At 38.1% G+C, this 21,393-nt stretch overlaps 1 protein-coding gene across 23 annotated transcripts in view; it reads right to left on the reverse strand.

The window, feature by feature from the left end:
* The window catches only part of RyR (Ryanodine receptor), a 180,467-nt gene that overhangs the window by 35,884 nt on the left and 123,190 nt on the right, over nt 1–21,393 (reverse strand). For all 23 annotated transcript variants that reach the window (XM_065237788.1, XM_065237783.1, XM_065237785.1 and 20 more), the window contains one exon: nt 14,606–14,683. In XM_065237788.1, the coding sequence (XP_065093860.1) occupies nt 14,606–14,683 (78 nt within the window). The remainder of the gene's footprint in view (nt 1–14,605; nt 14,684–21,393) is intronic.

A 21,393-nucleotide genomic window follows, 5' to 3' on the forward strand; every position in this document is an offset into this window, starting at 1 on the left:
TTGGCCCTTCATACAGCGATTTGCTGATGTCAATCAGAGGTTATTAAGCTTGATCAAGTTCAATAGCGAGCAGAGCCCACAGCTATCGGACTAGTTTCCGTGCTACAAAGAGTGTAGACCACTATCTTCACATCATCATCACAATTAGAAACACAAGTTACTAGTGTAAGAATTGTCGAAGGAACTACGCCTAAAATGGCCCTTGTTCTTTTATCGATTGAATGTTAAATGCCTGAAATGTTTTTTTCTTGATACCCATTAAGTCTAGTGATTTAAAAAATGTGAGCTATTTAAGTTGATGGGAATTGTTTGAAGAGCTTGGTATTACTCTCTTTGTAGGGGAAATGGCTCTAATGTTGTCCTATGGATCTAAGATTGGGCCTATCACTAAAAATCTGCTATTTATCAATTTTATCTAGATGAACGCGTCATTGGGACGGTACTTATGAATATTTTAGGTCACTATTGAAAATTTATTCGATTGCTGAATTTATGTATGGACCCAAATAAGGGGCATTTAGGCCGACATTACATCCATTCCCCTTATTTGTTGGTTTCTTATAGATTTCGAAATTGAGCGAAGACGTTTCCCTAATGATGAGAGGAATATCCTTGTGTTACTTATGGCATTCACATTTTTTGATAAATCTTCCCTTTTGACAATGCTAAAAATGTCATTCACGTACCACGGCAAAAAATTCCTATCCTCCAGAATATTTTCTAGGTTAGCCATGAACAATTCACATAAAAATGAGGAAAGCGGATTGCCCATAGGAACACTTTTAGTTTAAATAAAACAGCAAAAAAAGGTTATCTTCCATTTAATTCCACTTAATTAAATTTGGTATCCATGACAGATACGTATTTCGACTACAATGTGCAGTCTTCATCAGTGTCATTTCCACCCAAGCAACACACTTTAATCATAATATGTTGCTGCAATTTGATTGTGACTAAAATAAGTTGTATACAAGTTACCACAACTACTCAGTGACAAGTGTGCTGCTAGGGCACTAAAGAACTTATCAAAATCTAACCCCCTTAAGTACTCATCCCCTAGGTAAAAAAAAGTCAAGATCATAGGTATAAAAATGAAACTACAATGTGTTGAATCGGAACCTACCTAACTAATAAAAACCAAAGATTTAAGTAAGCTAAAGGAGAAAAATCTATACAACTCTCTAATAAGGAAAATCCCCATAGGCTTGGTAGCCACGGGGGACACCCCTCACCATCCCTCTCCAAAGGGGGAGTTTGGTAAAGAGAGATGAAAAAACCGATTTGTACCTTCCATAAAAGTTGTTCTAGCTCTCTATTCTAATATCTATATGCAATCTTCACACTGCCGTACTCTAACGGAACTATCAACTCTATGCTTTCATCTACTCCATCTATCGTATAAAAATTACCACTACAGTCTGTCTAGTCTAGTCTAGTCTAGTCTACACATACACAGCCAGTACTTGAAAGAATCCTGGAAATGATAGAAATACATCTATCATTTTCTTGTCATTATTAATGCCTGCTGCACATCAAGGATGTGAAACAAACAATAAAGCGGCCAGGCCTACTGTGTAGCGTTTAGTTAATTTTTGTGGAAGTGAATGTTTACCATGTCTACTTAATAAGTATAGACAGTGGTTAACATTTAATCCACAGGTAATCAAAGAGCGGGGACATACCGTACCAACCGCTCCGTATGCAGGATTTGGAAATAGGGTATATAAATCGTTGGGAGTGACAGAGCTAAGAAAGTTAATGTACACTCCTTGGTTGTCCGCTCTCCTGGGATGGAACACAGGTATTTACCCCTTGTGTTCGAGCGTACAGTCCTCCCTCCGTACAAGCGTGGACGGCACCGCCAACCCACTGCCATCCCTCAATCGATCCAGCCGACCTCAGTCGAAGGACAACAGAGAGCGGTGTGCGGACGTAACCTATACGGAGGGAATGCTGTATTCGCCTAGGTTATAGCGCCCTTGCTCGCTACCATTTTCTTCTAGCGGTTGGGACCTGAGCACTAACTCTTGTCCTAGCCCTATATGGCATATGGTTATAGCGCCATTACTCGCTTTCTGAAAAGAGAAGAAGGGAAGGGAAGGAGAGGAAAAGGACTTGGGAAAAGGAAATGCGGAATTCCTTTCCTCATTAGTATTTGTATCGTCAACTTTTATGAAAACTATATAAATCATTTTTCCTTGGTCAGAGGTATTATTACGACATTTGAATAAGATTGTCTTATCATTTGTTATTCAAAATTTAATGTTATAATGATCAACATAGCTTTGGATTATCCAATATAAATCGGTAACACTATCCTGCAACCGATGATTTTTCTAATCCGAAAACTAAAAGTTACGAAAAAGCACTTAGGCCTTCATTAAGTTCCACTTTCACGCGACGTTCGATGTTTCGCGGTTTGCTCTTTACGCATTGTTCAGGCTATCATAACAAGCTATGACCGACGTGACGATTGCTTAAGCCCTGGTTAAACAAGTAAACAAGTTATTAAAATGAAATCATGTTCCCGAAAGCAGTCAACAATGTATCTTAAACCGGATCAAGCGTGCGCCCTATTTTTCTAAACATTCCGACGCGTTCCGCCCAATATCTATCAATTACGTTTTTCTAGAATAGTAGCCTGGGATAAATCCTAATTCGACCGACACGTGTTTGTTGAAAAATTATATTCTGCCTAATATCAGTAGTCAGTAGTCATTAGGAAACCTGTTACTATATTACCACATATGTATCCTTCTTTCATGAATTTTTTTTACGAACATGATCTAACACAACCTTTTTCTATGACAAAACTATATTCTGATAAAATTGGATCATTGCCTAGACCAACTATTGAAACTAAAGAACAAAACAATTGGCCACGTGTCTGGAATAATATTAACTTAAAGAACCTGAACTCAAATGAAAAATCTATTCCTAATTTACTTTATAATAGGAAAATTGATCACAGAGCTCATTTGTATCGCATAGGTATTGCTGACAACCCTAATTGCTTATCATGCGGATTCCTCGAAGATCTTGAGCATATATTTTGTAAACGTTTTTCGGTCAATCAGTCATGGAACTATTTTATTAGACATTTACTAAACAGATTTGATCCTCGTTTAATGCGCTTCTTAACCTTTTCCAGTTTGATAGCTCCAACCTTAGAAGAGTTTAGCAGGGATGACAAAATTATGATTCTAAGAAAATTTGTTCAGTTTAGTCAATATATTTTGGAAACAGAATGACATATGATCTCCTTGCCTAGCTTCAAATTCTTCTTAGAAATAAATGCCTGTAATTAGTTTAGAATAGCTTAGCTTGTAAGATATGTTTATATGTTAGGATTAGAATAAAGATTTTATAAAAAAAAAAAAAACCGACTAATTTTGACACATTTGACTGATGCAATTTTTCATTCGTTCATTTATTGTATGTACTGTATGTATCTACAATCACACTCGTGTCTGGCAGTGGTCTGGCAGTGGTATTATGTATAAAATCTACCTGTATACGAGAAGAAGCGAATTTTGAGTTTGCTTAAACGGTTGTGCAGTTTACTCATAAATCGGAAATAGTTCAGGAACTCAGCGATGAATAAATTTGCTCATGTTATTGCAGGATTTCCAGGAAAAAAAAAATTCCCGAATATGAGAAAAGTAAAGATTGGATTCTCTCAGTCTTCATAGACTAAGAAAAACTTTGCCATTTTTTTTTTTTTAGTTTTTCCAACGGAAAACATGAGGCAGATTTACTCATCGCTGAGTTTCTGCACTCTTTGCGATCATGAGCAAACTGAACTCAAATTTAAGTTGATCTCATTGGCCGTGCGGGATAGTCCTGAGAATCCAAGAAATCATGGAAAAGCTCGCTCCTTAATTCTGGCGGAATATTTCCCCGTTTGAATTGGTCAATGACATTTCAAACGGCTGCCATGCCACGTGTGTTTGTTTACAATCTAACTCCCACTGTCTGGCAGTGGCATTATGTATGAAATAAGTTCTTATGAACGCAAGAAGCTTGGACCCGGGAGTTAGACCGTCGCTCAAATAGCCTCTAGATAAAAGATTGACGGGTATTTAGTAATTTAAATGATCGTCTCAATTTAGAGGGATAAGTCCTGTCCAATCTTCCTAATCTTGTATTTTTTAAATGGCTGCATCTTTGAATATTTCCGGGCCGCAGGCCGCACGCTGGGAAGTGCTGTTATAGAGGAAAGAAGAACTAAAAGGCAAATAAACTTAGCTGAACGTTGCTGCGCTTTATTCGGAACGGAGGGCACCTCATGCAATGGAAAGGGAAGGATTTGATGATTTTCACTTATGCACTTTTCAACACAACTTCTGTACATTCAATTAACACTTTTTAACACTGAAATTGTAAATTTTCCACATTTTCACAAGAACGAAAACGACGCAGCAAAACAAAACACGTCATTTTCGCAGCGCTGCCTACTTCGATCGTCTAAAAATTACCACTACAGTCTGTTATTTGAAATTAGCATCTTCAACTATGTAAATCGTTGACTTCACGTAGAAGTAATACTAAAACATATAGTCAAAGTACTTTTTTTGCTGTTTTATTTAGCATTCCGCTAACAACCCAATTTCATTACTTCACTTTTAGTTTGTTTATAAAAAAATCCTCTAAAAATGAAATAATTTTCCTCCATACAAAACAAGTAAGCTTGAAATGTGACCGAACTTTGTTTTCTCAGGTAGAATCATCACTTTACTTCAAAAGCCAGTCCTCTAAGAGGCAGATGGCTTCCTTTACTGGTACACTCGGAAAAAGTGCTGTGACAACAAATGAAACCATGACTACATCTTCCCGAATCTCTCCTGATGCCTGAAGTTGATTTGCGAATTCCTCTACAATCTACTCCTCCTAATGTTCAGATTGTAATAATATCTGCATTGGTCAGACGAAAAAGGACTTTAGATCAAGTTTTAAGGAACACATCGCAGAGGTAAAAAAATGATAACCAAGAGATGGATAAAGGACTTCATTATGAATTTAAATCTAAGGTTGCAGAACATGTCTTTAGAAAGGGGCAACATTTGACAAAGGATAATAGTAATATCATAGAGGTAACTCTAAGTCCAGAAGGTCTCGAAGAAACGTGCTAAATTTTTTGGCTCAGCTCTGGTACTATCTTCGGTCCCAAGCTAATCGATACACCCCTCGAAACATAGGAAAATCCACGAACCCCTCAATTTATCTGTCAAACTTTCATAGCGAATCAAAACAAGCATAGTGTAGTACTAGAATTTCGACAAAAATGGGGTACGTTAATCGATTTGCTTGGGACCAATGGGCTAGTCAAGTAGTGAGCCAATTTAAAATCGTTATTTTCCACCGGTTGGTAATATCCTCCGGAATGTAACTTGGAAACTAGACATAGCAGAAAGTTTAGAAATATTGCAAACATAATCCATCGACATTGCTTAATGAAGATCAAGGAAACGGATACTCAAGACTCTTTATCGTGTTACCTAAAATCACACATCGTAGCATGCCTCTACCTTTTGGAGACTAAATTTAGGTACCAACTAAATTGGTTAGGTAAATGTGGCATGGCAGTTGGTGATTTTTTGTACCTATTGATCAGTATAGAAGTAGTAGATAAAAGATGGATTCTTCAGTGGTGCAGTTGGCACTGATTAAGTCTGCAAGTTGTAGACAAAATACGCCTATCTTTCGAAAGATAAGCAATTATAACGGAATTAAAAGGAAATAATACGGTAAAAGGTTCCACAAAATTAAAAGTTTCGCAATATTATGCTCAGTAAGCAAAATCGGTCACTGCTAAGCCACCGATCTCCTTTCATCGCAACTAAACTGAAGCTATTCAAATGGAATCGATTTTTACGGGTGCCCATAATATTTTTTTCCGGTTTTGAATAAACAGCAACATTTGATAAAGAATGGTTGATTTCAGTAATAGATGTCGCTGGGAAAAAGGATACGTCAAGGAGACACAAACCGGAAAACACTTCACTTGAAAAAAAAAAACAGAATATTAAAAATGGTTTATTCTCCAATATCGCATTAGCGTGTTAAATTATATTCCATTTTAGATAATTTTTTGAAGTCCGAAATTTTTGAAATGATTTAAATGAGCGCAGAATTTCGAATTTTGAACACTAGTGATTAATTGGACCGCATGTTATACAGTGAAAGAATAAACTCAGAAATTATAATAATTAGAAAAAAATTAGAATTTTTCTGAAATCCTATTCCGTATAGGACTTTTGAGATCCCTGACAAAGATTTTTTTTGAAAATCACAAGAGAGAATTTTCAAGTTGTTGAGGCTAGGCCAGTTTTTCACATTGCTAAACTTTTCGAAATTTAGGACTTTAAAAATCCTCACGTGCTCGGTATCAATATTCGGCTACTGTGTTAGGGAAACCACTTTTCCCATCAAGAAAACGCCTCGTTTTCTGATGACAAAATTACGCATTGCGAGAATTTGTATGTACCCCTTCAATACTGTTACGCATTTGACCACAAACGCTTGGTTGCTGGGTACATTATTAGCTTTGGGGGTAATGTGGCTGGCAGCAAGGCGAGCGAACTTTCAATGAAAATTAACTCTTAAACGTATTGTCGTGATAGTTGAGTACTGCTGAGCCATTATGGTGTTCAACACGGATGAGGTTGGTGAGCTGTATGTTGGCCCACAGCAGCTCACGACACGATAATGAATCGAGGACTCTTGAAGGCAACTTTGATAGCTAGCTGCTTGAGGAGAGCCTTTCGTTGTGTACTGGAGAAAAATGTACAACTGCTGCTACTGATGACGACCGGACACCACCGCTCAGAACACGCGGTGATTGAATAAACACAATTCTATTTTGAAATCTGTGTTAGGGAAAGCGATTTTTGCAGGCTATCGGTGATAATTTTAATTATGATAACAACAGTTGCACATTCGTGCAATTTGCAATAGTGACCTTTTGAAAATTGATAACGTCTTAATTTTAACAGATTTGTAGAAATATTTCCTTTCGATTGGTGTATTAAGAATTAAAATCCATTATCTTTGGATAAAAATCAGACCACTTTCATGCCACGACCGACTTTGGTTTTTGAAATTACACCCCTAATGTTGCCTTAAAAATACATGGTATGTTAGATTTAAACATATGGGAACTGACATCCGATTGATGACCTTGACAAATTGCCCAGAAAATATTCTTTAACAAATTTATGATGGTCCTGAAAAGGACAGTTTTGTCATGATGGTTTAGTAATGTTGAGGGTGTTTTAACGCAGATGAGGCTAGTGAGCTGTATGTTGTTTGGAACGAGGGTGACGCGCTTGGCATAGATGGCTCACAGCGACTCACGAAGACCTACTGAATCCGATCAGTAGCGTGCGGGTTATTCCTCCTTCTTCGGAGAATGGACGCTTATGTGGGCTGCAGCTCGCTGCTTGCGGGGAGCCTTTCGTTGAGTACTGGAGAAAAATGTTCAACGCCATGAACCGAAAGCACTGCTACTGCTGATGACGACCGACCGGACACCACCACACACGGTGATTGAATAAGCACCGTTAGGCTACACCAGATGGAATTCGATTTTGGAATCTATGTTAGGGAAAGCACTTTTTGCAGGCAATCGGTGATAATTTTGATCACCATTGCAACTGTTGGAAATTTGTGTAATTTCCAATAGTGACCTATTGGAAATTGATAAAATGTTCATTCGTAGAAAAATTTCCAATCGATTGACTTGTTTAGAATTAGACAGAGTTAAAAGTGGTCAAAACCTAACAACTTTTCTTCACGCGGTTAATTTTGGTTTTTTGAAATTGCACCCCTAATATGTTGCTGAAAGACATAATACAACACAAAAAAAAATTAAAACCTCAGATGAAAAAAAAAAAAATTATGACTCTTGGACTAAAATTAAACTTAAGAATTTTAACACTTATCATTTAACTTTTGAAGAAATGTCTAGAGAATTTTGATTAGAATGCCAAATAAGTTTTGGGGAGAATTTTAGTCGTCTACAATTCTCTCTCTCTAATAGAGAGTCTATAGGAATAGTTCTAAACAAATTCTGAGGACAATCCCAAAGAAATGTGTTAATAAGCTGCAGGTAATTTTAAGAGGCATTTCAGGGAAAACTGTAGCTGAATCCCAAGGTAGTTCAGAAGAGATTTTTTTAAAGATTATTTTGTATTTGTATTTGCATTTAAAGTAATTCAAGTCTTAATGAATAAATTAAATCCGATTTGCAAAACTTCCAGTTGGTTCATTGAACTCGAAAAACTCTTCGACAGCCGTAAACGCACGAATACACGTTGATATTGGTTCGTTGTTCCCAAACATGGTTCTGTGAAAATTTGATTGCAATAACGTTGTATTCCGAAGAGATCTGCTCGGCACACGAAAGTTCAACATTGCAAGCAGTTTGGGGGCATCAGTTTCACCATTCAACAGCTTAGCAACAAGCAACGATTGCTGCACTTTCCGTCGCCGTTCCAATGTGTCTAAGTCCAAGAGTAGGCATCTACAGCGGTAAATTGTCAGGATTACTCCACGGCAAGTTTCTCAGTACCAGACGAATGAACCGTTTCTGAACCCATTCGATCCTTAGGCACCATGTGACATGGTAAGGATTCAAAACGACGGTCGCATTTTCCAAACTTGGACAATGACTTCCAACAATGTTGGTCCGAAAAATCCTTCGCAACCTTAGAAATAAAGCCTAACTGTCGCGTTGCTTTCAATATGATCGCTGAACGGTGTGAATCAAAAGTCATTTTTAACCCGCAGATCAGTCACACTGGTAACTCTGGTAAGAGTATCGCCGTCGATATGATAGTCAAACAACAGTTTTGCAGAAGCCAACAATCCTCTTTTGTGCGCACCATAAGGTTACATCATCTGCATACACCAGTTTGAATAAAGAGCAACGGTCCGAGATTGCTACCTTACCTATCTTCACTCGAAGTACATGGTAGGATTCCAACCAAAAATCCAATTGCATAGAAATGAATCCGTGTTGATCAGTGGATATGTAGCTTTGTGTGGCATCGAGAATAACTCCACCTACCATAATCTCAAACAATTTCAAGACGGCTGAGAGACTCGTGATTCCACGATAGTTAAGAACATTGTGGCGATCGCAACGTTTGAAAATGGGTGTCATAAACGATTGCTTCCAAATGCGAGGGAATTTTGCATGCTGAAGGGAGCGATTTAAGATACCACATAACGGTTGGGCTAAAGCGGCAATACAACGACATATTATAAACTGCAGGCAAACCGTCAGGACCAAGGACACACGAACGTTTCAGCTTATATGCAGCCAATGAGACCATTTCTGGATTTACAGCAAATAGTTCAAGCTCAACCAAATCAGCGGGTACATCACGGGTGGCTTCATGGATTTACAAGTTTTATACGGGATTCAGCGTGAATACGGATGTAAAATGCTTGGTGAACAACTTGCATGACTCTGTAGCTGACGCTGTGGTCGTTTCGTTCAGATGGACATTCGTTGGGATCACTGCACTTTTCCGTTTGGAGTTAACACAGCACCAAACACCACGTGGATTTCTTCTCAGACCCATTTGCACACGCAATACGTAAGATTATGAGCAGAAGTCCAGAGAATTCTGAAGTAACTCTGACGGATTTCAAAGTGCATTAACCCAACACAAATAACGATGACTTAGGGTCTTGAAAATCTGTTAAATGTTAATCAATCATTAAATTAATAAAAACAATCTAAGGAGAATCCCCAGGGAATATCGATAATTATTCCAAGAGAATCTAATGCTGAACATAACTGAAAAAAAAACGTTGCCGAATTTCAATCTGAAGATAGTTTTAAGAAAATTTCTACGAAAATTCATAAGGATTTTGAAAGAATTTAAAGACATTTCCAAACGGGTTTCAAAGAGAATATTTTTCAGTAAATTTGAATTATTGTTTCCTAAAAAGTAGTACCGTTCCAGAAGATTCTAACATCGAACAACACATGGAGATTGCAAAAGTCGACAAAGAGTTGGAAATTGCTTAAGATTTTCACTTTAATAATTTGGAAACATTATCACCACCAAAACTCTAGGGCATTGCTATTTTTTAGATCTAACTCATTAAGTTTTGGTATCCCAAACTAAGGAAAAGTTAAGAATTTCGAGCTTGCTGAATTATTCAAGATTATAAGTTAAATATTTTAGATAGTGGACGTAGACAATTCCTAAAAATTTCAAAATTTAAATTTAATTTTAAAATATATTGTAAACATATTCATGTACATACAAGGTGGGTGACTGGTAATTCGTGTTACACTCGAAAGGAAGTGAAAGTAGACCACATTTACAGCAAAAAATGTATGGCAAGGTAGGTTGAAAAATCAATCCTTACTGAGTGATTGATCTATTTATTTTACATTGCCGAACAACACTACCACTTTTTGCTCGGGCACTCGCGAATATTACCAAAGCCCACCGGGAAGTCAACATTGCTTGGCTACTATGATCAATCTGTGTTTACTAACCACTCTATTCAATTGGCGCAACAGGCAGAGTGGTTAGTAAACAAATTTTGATCATAGTAGCCAAGCAATGTTGACTTCGCGGTGGGCTTTGGTAATATTCGCGAGTGCCCGAGCAAAAAGTGGTAGTGTTGCTCGGCAATGTAAAATAAATAGATCAATAACTCGGTAACGAATGATTTTTCGACCTACCTTTCCGTAGAATTTTTGCTGCAAATACGAGGGGCGACTCTATCTAAGATGCAGGAAATTTATTGCTTTGATGTTGTAAGATGCTCGCATGCTTAGTAGATTGAAGGAAGATTGATGAAGATTTGGTAGATTTCCTGCAAAAAGGTGGAGAGCGGGAAAATGGATTTAGATGCAAGAGATGAAATAAGATAGATTTATTCGCTAACGTGACATTTTCCAACCATCTTAAATTCAGATTTAGATGTGTCGAACCCCCAGTGCAAATGTGATCTACTTTCACCTCCTTTCGGGTGTAACACGAATTACCAGTCATTCTGTATTTAAAATACCTAAGAACATGTAAAAATGTATTTTAGGTTCATATCAAATTTCCGGCTAATTACCAGTGGCCACCCTGTATTACTTAAATTAAAAAAAAACAAGTTGCAGCTAAAGCTGTTTCCAACAACCTACGAGTTCTCACGAGACGTTACAAGAAATCAGTTTAACAGAAGATCTGAATTGAATTCCTAGGTGATTCAAAAGAGATTTTATGGGAATCGTAAGAAGATTGAATAGCAGATGAATTTTAAGGAGGATTTAAAAAGAATTCTAATGAGAATTCAAATAGAATTAAGGTAAATGACGGCTTGGGCATCCAAAATTTAAACGTTGATTGTACTGAATTTTCCCATCAGTACACTTCACTGAATGTGTTGTACCGAGCTTCAATCTTATTTTTTACGACTAAGCAATCTTGTTATGCCAGATTTTTTTTGTATCATGAAATATACGCTCTACAAAATGTGGATGATTTCGTGTTGCCGATAATAGAACAGCTGGTTAACACGCAGCTCAAATGGAAAGGTTGCCGATGAAAAAAGGCTGCCGACAATAGTCACACTCACCTGAGAAGTTTGGAACGGTTTAAAAACGTTTTCAAACAGCTTTTGACAATTCTGTTGATTGAAATTAATAGAAAAGCAAGCAACAGATCAATGTAAACAAACAAACACTAATTGAAGCACGAGAATGTATAAATTTCCCTTTAAGCAAAATTTAAAGGGTGTTTTCTGTGGATAATTTCGAAGGAATAGTGAGTAAAAATATAACTTTAAACCCAAGTAACATTGCAAGTTTTATTGAGGTTTTAAAGCATGTTACAAGTCTAAATCGTGGTCTACAGAACCCTTATAAAACCGAAATGGTTACTTGGGAAGGGATCTGATTATAATAAAAACAAAATTGAGGAGAAGAAGAGAAAAAACAATCAGAAAATAATTATGAGGATTTCTGAGGAGAGAGAAAATTTTGAACAGAATTTCAAAAGAATCTAATTGTCAAAAAAGTTGTAAAGGAATTTTAAGAAGGATTCCGGCAAGCATACTTTTACATATAGAAACTTCTATAATAATCTTTTTAAGAAGCTTCCTGTGGATGCTTTGTTTAGAATAATGAGAAGCTTTTTTTAGATGATTACTCTAGACTCTTGCCCGTCGCCCTGTTCCTCTGACTAAAATATAACACGACAGGACAATAAATCATAAATGGAGCAATTTTCCTTGGTTTATGGATCAATATTTATAAAAAAGGACCAAAGCATGAAACATAGGTATGTGTCAAATTTATGGATCATTCCTATATTTTTTAGTACGCAAACCTGATTTTCTATGAATCAATTTTGTTAGTTTCTGCTTTACTAAAAAAATATGATGGGCACCCGGGTAAAATCGATTCCATTTGAATAGCTTAATGCTGCCAGGTTTTAGCAATCGTTAGTCGTAATGGTTTGTTGTGATGAAAGGAGCTCAGTGGCTTACCAGCGACCGATTTTGCTTACTGCGCATAATATTGTGGATTCAATACAATTCAATTATTTTGTAGTGCGTAAACTTGATTTTCTATGGATCAATTTCATTAGCTTATCGTTCATATTTGATCGTTCTATGGATCATATGTAATATTTTTATGGGTAATTCGTACAATTTCAATGCTCATTCTTTAGAAATTGAGAGGTTCATTTTTACAATTGTGTTGCTAAATTATGCATAAAATGTGGATCATAGATACATTGTTTATAGATCATTGTCACTTTCTTAGGGATTTTCACCGGGGTTTCAAAGGGTCATTTGGGTGTTTTTAAGGAATATTTTTCAATTTTTGATGGGTCGTTTCATCAATTCTTAAGCTGCCCTAAGTATGCAGCCATCATTTATTAGCTAGAGAATGTTCTGAAGAGGTTAGATTGATAGTTCCGCTAGAGTACGGTGGACCTCCCTTAGCTCAGTCGGTAAAGGCACAGCTACAAAGCAAGACCATGCTGGAGGTGGCTGGGTTTGATTCCCGGTCCGGTCTAGGAATTTTTCGGGTTGGAAAATTTATCGATTTCCCTGGGCATAGAGTATGATTGTACCACACAATTATACTAATGCAAAAATGGTACAGGCATCGAAAGCTCTCAATTAATAACTGTGGAAGTGCATCTAGAAAACTAAGTAGAGAGCACACAAAAAGCTGGATAGAGCTGGAATTACGGCGTAACAGCTTTTGTAAACAATGACTTCTCTCGATGATTTCTAGAAAGCCAACGCACGCCCACTCAAATCAACGTAACCATCGGGTAGGGGAAGACTTCACCTTCCCGTTGGTTATGTTGGTTTGCGTGGGCGTGCCTTGAGTTTCGAGAAATCATCGAGAGAAGTCATTGTTTACAAAAGCTGTTACGCCCTAATTCCAGCTCTATCAAGATATGTGCCATACGCAATAAGCTTGAAATGTGAGGAAGAAGAAGAAGAGTACGGCAGTATGAAATTGAGTGAAGGGCCATTTATGCGACAATACTAATCAAACGGGCACTACTTTACCTAACTCATACATTGATGGATGAGGGGATTTGAGGTTTGTCCTGTGGATTTGAGGACATACCTCAAATCACCTCATCCATCCATGTAAAAGAGTGCGCGTTTGATTAGTATTGTCGCATTACTGGCCCTTCCCTCAATTTCAACTTCTGTTCAATTTCACACTGCCGAAATTATCAATCTATCCTCTTCAGAACTTTCTTTAGCTATTTAATAATAATATTATTATTTATTATGTTGATTTAAGTACAGCTTTTCCTCCCAACTGCCCGAGCAGGAAAAAATAACTCATGAATACCAAACTCAGGCTTGAAAATAGCATAACTGGCAACCTAAATATGGTATTAGTGAGGCTTACATAAGAGGTAAAATACCAAAAATAATACCTCAAAAATATTCTACGAATAACGAACTAATAAATATTTTAGTTATTACAATAACAAACGGATAACAGACGCTTTTTTAGATGCCAGAATCCCATAGTTTGTTATTTTGAAGGTCTTCTAATACCAATTCAATAACTCTTTTAGGTGTTTTGGTATTCATTTGATATTTTACAAAGTATTTCGATAACTGAATAATATCAAAACAAGGTTTTATACCACAAGCAAACCGAAATCTGGTATCATACCACATTAAGATATTCATTTGTTATCGATTAGTTATCGGTTCTTGCTCGGGTATGGGTTTGAGTTAAATCCTACAAAAGAACGCAGGATATTTGTGACAAAAATGTGATCTTATAAGAATGATTTCCTGATGTGGCAACTTGAAATCTTGTTCCACCTTTTCCCACGTTGTAATCCTCAATTAGCACCACTTCGTTGCACTTAAATCCTCCCGTCACAGCGAAGAAATCCTCAAGTGTAATTGGCACCACAGTAGCATCATCCATCTATCACGCTGCCAACTCCTGTTCTCTTTTCCTGCACAAAATGGCTCTCGTACGTAATTAATGATCCTGCAGCGTGGGTTACTACAGTGCAGGCATTTCCGTTTCATTACGTTACATCATTAAAACCCTGTGCATGTGTGCTGCCCAGGGGATACTCACCATATCACTGTTGTTGTGACGCAGCAGAATGGCATTGCCGTACAGTAGCGTTCGGTGTCCGGAACCCGTTCCCTTGCCCTAGATTTCGATTATTTTTTTGGTTTATCGTTTGCGTGAAACGAACAATTTCAAATTCAGAGGGAGAAACAAAAATTCGAAAGAAAAACATTCATTAGTAAACGGTTTCAATTAGCTCGCTGCAGCACAGTGTTTTAGAAAAAAAAGCGGTTAATAACTCCATCCATTACGCATTATTATCCATTTGGGCATTCATTGTTTGACAGATTTTTAGGTTTTAGGTGTTGCTTATTTTACGGATTAAAACGTTCGAGTTTGGTATTGTATTTAGACATTCTGGCACAACAATTCGGGTTAAAGCGTCATTCCATTCGGCATTCGCGGCATTCTGTGTTGCTATTCTACTTGGTCTAGTTAAATTTAAGAAATAAAAAAAAAAACGTATTTCAAGACACCCAGAAGGTTACATTCATTAATAATAAAAAAAAACATCAGTGCCACTATAGTTCAGCTCCTTTTGCGGTCTCACATTTGCAGCAGTTTGTGTTTGGAATTGCATGGCATACTTTAGGGTGGGTGATAGTCGAAGGGAAGTAGTCTGCTACGCTCGTCAAACTTTCTTTATATTGATTTTTTTTTCGATTCTTCTACCTTAAATAAAAAGGGGGGTTGCGCTTGCTCTAAAGTGTGATTTGTGTGCAGAGTTTTGTGCTCGTGTAATACTTGGGTTTGGTTTTTCAGCTGAAGGTTACAGGCAGGTTTAGTGAACAGCAGAAAGTGACGACGTGACGATGGCTGTCGCATGCTAACCATCCACTTTCTGTCAATCTCGTACACGCGGGCAAACAGGTGAATTGAAATATATGAGCCCAGATTGTCACGACATGCTGATATGAAGCAATGTTGCTGATACTGTTTTTGTAGAGGGTTTATGAAAGTTGACCTTCTTGGTTTCAATCAAAGAGGATTCCAGCAAAGTAAGGATCTCAACGCAGTAATTTTACTAATGATGATGTGCGTTTCTTAAGTATCCCTTAATTAATCTTAAAAATGGGTGCAATGTGTGATTATTTTGATATGCAAATGAATATTTTCTTTTTGTTTATTATACATTTCCCATAACTTGAAAACGATGGCTACAGATTGCAGCCATTTTTTTTTCTAATTGCCACAGTTGATGATGGAAGTGAACATCGATGCACTGAATACAATCCGAAAGAGCAGTGGAAAAGTTTACACACCCTATTCAAAACATTAAATTGAGGTAGGGGCCAGTAATTCTAATACATACTAACATTCAAACGAAATTTTTGACCAACATAAGAATAGTAACGATCTTCTATCAAAGGGGCCTCATTCGAATGTGAACTATTGCTGATTGCATCTGAAACTGGACTGTCCCAAAAATACAAAAAGTGTGATAAAAGTGCACGTTTCCGTCAAATCGTGTTGATGTCTTCGGAGAACTTATTGCTTGCATCATAAAGAATAAGTGCACAGAAGGCACCAAGACAATTAGACGTAAACTTGCAGTTTTATCACACTTTTTAATAAGTGAAAACGCGCTTAAAGGGTGTCCACGATGAAATTGCCACACACAAAATTGATTCGCAAAATTCGAGTTTTCATCCGATTGCCATCAAATTTTCAGGGATTGAGAAATAACTATTAAACTTCATTTTACCATTTAACTCGTATTTTATTTACAGTGCATACGCAAATGCCCGCACCTTGGCCTTTACCCCGGCCATAAGATTCTGCACAACCTGTGAATCAACCGTTTTTTGCATGTAAACCCATACTTTCTTCAGTTCCTCGACTGTCTTCACTACCTTAGGTCGTTTAAGAAGGTGCTGCTTCATAATCGCCCAGTACTTCTCGATGGGGCGGAGCTCCGGAGTGTTGGGAGGGTTGAACATTTTCGGCACGAAATTGACCTTATTGTCCGCATACCACTTCAGCACGTCCTTGGAGTAGTGGCATGAGGCCAAATCCGGCCAGAAGATTGTTGGGACGTTGTGGGCCTTCAGGAGAGGAAGCAGCCGCTTCTGGAGGCACTCTTTTATGTACACCTGTCCGTTCATCGTGTCCTGGGTCACGAAAGGTGCACTCCGCTTCCTGCACGTGCAGATGGCTTGCCAAACCAGGAATTTCTTCGCAAATTTGGACATCTTCTGAGTGCGAACATGCTCCGGAACGCTGAACTTATCCTTGGCCCTGAAAAACAGGTTGCCGGGGATCTGTTTGAAGTCGACATTCCCAACGTTTTAGCGATGGAACGATACGAGAGATCCTTGTTCTCGTGATGAATGCGCAAGATTTTATGACGCACGAGCTGTTCTTTCGACTCCATTTCCGCGAGTTTTGATCACAGGACTTTAAAACTTGCAGGATGTAAATAATGCACTATGAACTAAATCCACCCCAATTTTCATTAAATTCTACCCGACGGTTAAAAAGTTAGAGCAATTTCATAGTGTGGCAATTTCATCGTGGACACCCTTTATTAGTCCAATTTGGTGTGAAACGCGCAATAATACATTTCTGATTTTCAAGCTTAGCATAAATAAGACTCTATTTTCACGAGGTTCTAGAAGATTTTTATTTCAAAATATTATTCGACGACAAAGTTAAGCAACCTCACTTTAAACAGCTCGAATGATATGATTTATTGAGAAATGCTTGAAGCCATTTAATCACGCCTAAACGGAGCTTTGGACACCTGAGTAAATTCGACATCAATTTGACTTCCAGCAGAGCCCAAACCGACTTTCGTCTGACTAGAACTCGCTATTAGACCAACATATGCTAAAAATAGACCCGAAATTAATCCGACATAGTCTAATTGGGATTCTTTTTAAGGTTCTACCAGCCTGCGGCTGAAAATCTCCTAAATAGAGATAATAATAATAATAATAATAATAATAATAATAATAATAATAAGGTTTTACTTGATCAATGCCATTGAAAGTGAACGGAACTCAATTGACAGTAGTTGAGGTTCGTTTGAAGTCTGGTTAATAATTTCAGCTAAATGTACTTGCTTATGGCTTTTACGTCTGAATTTAAGCATTGCGGGAAATTTGCAGCACAAATTTGTGTTTTGAGCAGCTCCACGCCAAATGACAAATCGGAAAAATTTGAACTTTTTCGAAATCCATGAACCTTTGCATAATTGTTTGTTATGGGCAATCATCCACAAATTTGCTAAAATTTGGCTGACTGAAAACTGCGTTTTTTTCTGGGGCGGTTGTTGTACAGAGGATTTACAATTGTACCAACTGCAAAAGGCTCGTTGTGGAAAATGTGGTGAAAACCGCATACTGTGGCGAGAATCCTCATCCCGTGTAGGAGCGCCCGATGTAGAAGCAGCACTCTGATAAAGTGCAGCGTACAATCTCTGGACGCTCCAAGCAGTCATATGCACAAATGGTGAAGGCAGCATCTGCCGTCTAAGATGAAAACCAATTTTCGATTTTGTCAGCTAAAGATTTGGACTCTGACTTATCCGATGAGGGTGATTCTACGGTGGTACACGCACCTTCGAAAATGGACGGATCCTCAAAAAGAAAGTGCCCCTCCTCGAAAGTGCGCCGTAAGAAAACTAAAGTCACCTCCAAAAGATTGACAAATTCCCATGGGAATGGGGATGAACAAACCAAACCGAAGGCTCCTGCTGATCCAATACCTGGCTGCAGCAGGAATTTCCTGCCATTACCCAACAAAGATAAGAAAATTACAAAAGCTGCTCCTCAAACGTCTCAAAAGAAATCCAAGTCCAAACGAGGTTTTCTAACCTCTTCGGACATTGTGCAATTCATATTAAATATGTTCAACATACAAGACACTAGACATTAGAATCATGCTTTTTTTTGCGACCATTTTTCTGATCTTTTATAATATATATTCCCCATTTTTCAAGATGCCACAGATATTCCACATTTTCAAGTTTCCTTATCACTATTATTAGGAGTGATCGCCATTACATTATCGCAGCTAGACATTACACTTCGAATAAAGTGCACTGCCGTACTAGGAGTTGTTCTCCAAATGTCAAAGGGTTCTATCAGCCCCTTGTCGAAGACCTTACGGCTTTTTTTTTAAAATTGCCGGAGAGTGGCATAGCAAATGTTCCGAGTCTTCCTTTTCTATGCCACAGAAGCGACATACATCATCTTGAAGTTTTCCAATCAGCTTCAAGTGATAACGGCTCAGACAATGACCTGTTATAAAACCTGTATAAATCTTTCTTAGAAAGTTCCAGGATTTTGTGGATCACAGAAATGTTTGGATTAATGAATTACTTCGACTGCCTAGCACGCTTTTAGCTCCATTCTTAAAGATGCAGCCGGTAAGCCACACAAGGGATCTGGCCCTATGAACTTATGAGAAGATCCGAGTCTTCCTAGAGCATAGGCTCTTTCATTTCCGTCAATCCCGCTATTACCAGGAACCCAATATAAGTTGACTTGATTATGGCAAGAGACTTTTTGAAGTGATTGAACACACTCCCAGACAAGTTTTGATGTACATGTCGCTGATTTTAAAGCATTTAGAGCAGTTTGACTGTCGGACATTATGCATATATTTGAACTCTTATAGTTTCTACGCAAACATATAATAGTACACTCTAAAATTACTAGGATTTCAGCTTGAAACACAGTTGGCCATCTGCCCATAGAAACCGATATGTCTATCCCTGGGCCAGTTACTCCTGCTCCCACTTGATTGTTCAACCCACTTGATCCTGGACGAAGAATTGGACCACCAAACATACCTTATCGCAATTGACTGTTTCATGGCCCCTCCTTGCATCAATCATATCTTTCGGTGGATAATTCGTCGAACGAGGTTGAAGATATGATCACTGTGCTACAGTAGAACTGCCGTAGTCTAGTGCTTAAACTAGACTCGTTAAAATTTTTACTTCACAATTCTGATTGTGATACAATTGCTCTCTGTGAAACCTGGCTTTCTTCCGATAAAGAACTCAACTTCCACGATTTTAAAATTATACGCCTGGATAGAGACGATTCTTATGGAGGAGTATTTTTAGGGATAAAAAAGTGCTACCCTTTCTACAAAATTTCCCTTCCTGCTCCATCAGGCGCCGAAATCATCGCTTGCCAAATCTAGATAGAGCTGGAATTAGGGCGTAACAACTTTTGTACACAATGACTTCTCTCCATGGTTTGTCGAAAGTCATGGCTCGCCCTGGCAAATTGACATCACCATCAAGTAGAGGAAGACTTCCCCTACTCGATGGATATGTTGGTTTGTGAAGGCGTGCATTGAATTCCTAGAAATCAACGAGAGAAGTCATCGTTTACAAAAGCTGTTAATCCCAAATTCCAGCTTTATCTCGAAACAAATGTGAATAACAAAGATCCACTATTAGCCGTAGTCGACTCTGGAATCTAGTTTCGATTCTTCCATCCCCAGTATTAATTATGGGTAATATGAACTCCCATGGTACTAGGTGGGGCGATCTATACGATGACAATAGAGCGGCTATTTTTTACGATTTATGTGACGATTTCAATTGGACGATTTTGAACACTGGTGAAGCGACACGTATAGCAAAACTTCCGGCTGGAGAAAGCCGAATCGACCTATATTTCTGTTCAAGATCGCTATCATTGGATTGTCTGTGGAAGGTTATCAATGATCCCCATCGTAGCGATCATTTGCCAATCATCATTTCGATTAAGTGTGCCCCTCACTCTGCAGAACCATCTCGAGTTCCATTTGATCTTACAATCGGAGTCTAATCAATAGAAACGCTTCCACCATTGGAAGAATATCGATTCCTCGCCGATTTGATAAACAAAAGCTCACTGGAAGCACAAAAAAGTGCACCCTTCAAAAGGAGACCAGCCACACCTGGATGGGATGAAGAATGCACAAAATTGTATCTAGAAAAATCTGATGCTTTCTTTCGCAGACACAAAACCTCCACATACTTCGAAGAATATTCAAAACTTGAGACAAAGCTGAAACAAATAATCAAAGCAAAAAAAAGCGGGTATTGGCGCAATTTCGTCGAGGGACTCTCACGAGAAACCTCAATGAACACCTTGTGGAGGGTGGCTTGCAACGTGCGTAACCGCTCATCTTTTAATGAGGGTGAAGAATACTCCAACTGATCGATATTCGATTTCGCTAAAAAGGTCTGTCCGGACTCAGTTCCAGCACAACATATTTTTCGAGAAACGTCTCCAAGCGGCGGCTCTCTGGAAAGACCATTCACAATGCTGAAATTCTCTATGGCTCTTCTTTCATCGAAAAACTCCTTACCGGGAAGCGATATGATTAAATTCAATCCTATATCAATATCCTAGATATCGAAAAAAGACGCTTGCTAGACTTATTAAATTTGTTACTACAACATTGTACCGCATGGATGGAGACAGGCCAAAGTAATAGCCATTCAAAAACCTGGCAAACCAGCGTCAGACCATAATTCATACCGTCCGATTGCGATGCTTTCGTGCATTAGGAAATTGTTGGAGAAAATGATCCTTCGGAGACTCGACCACTGGGTCGAATCAAATAACTTGCTATCAAATACACAGTTTGGGTTCCGCAAGAGCAAAGGAACAAACGATTGTCTAGCGCTGCTTTCCACAGATATTCAACTGGCCTTTGCGCACAAGGAGTAATTGGCTTCAGTATTCTTGGACACAAAGGGGGCTTTTGATTCAGTTTCCATTGAAATTCTGTCTGCAAATCTGCACAGATGTGGACTTTCTGGAATTTTAAATAATTTC

The sequence above is a fragment of the Ochlerotatus camptorhynchus genome, unplaced genomic scaffold (assembly GCF_037179485.1).
Source record: "Ochlerotatus camptorhynchus isolate MF236.1 unplaced genomic scaffold, CSIRO-AGI_Acam_v1.1 ptg000646l, whole genome shotgun sequence".
Taxonomy (NCBI): domain Eukaryota; kingdom Metazoa; phylum Arthropoda; class Insecta; order Diptera; family Culicidae; genus Ochlerotatus; species Ochlerotatus camptorhynchus.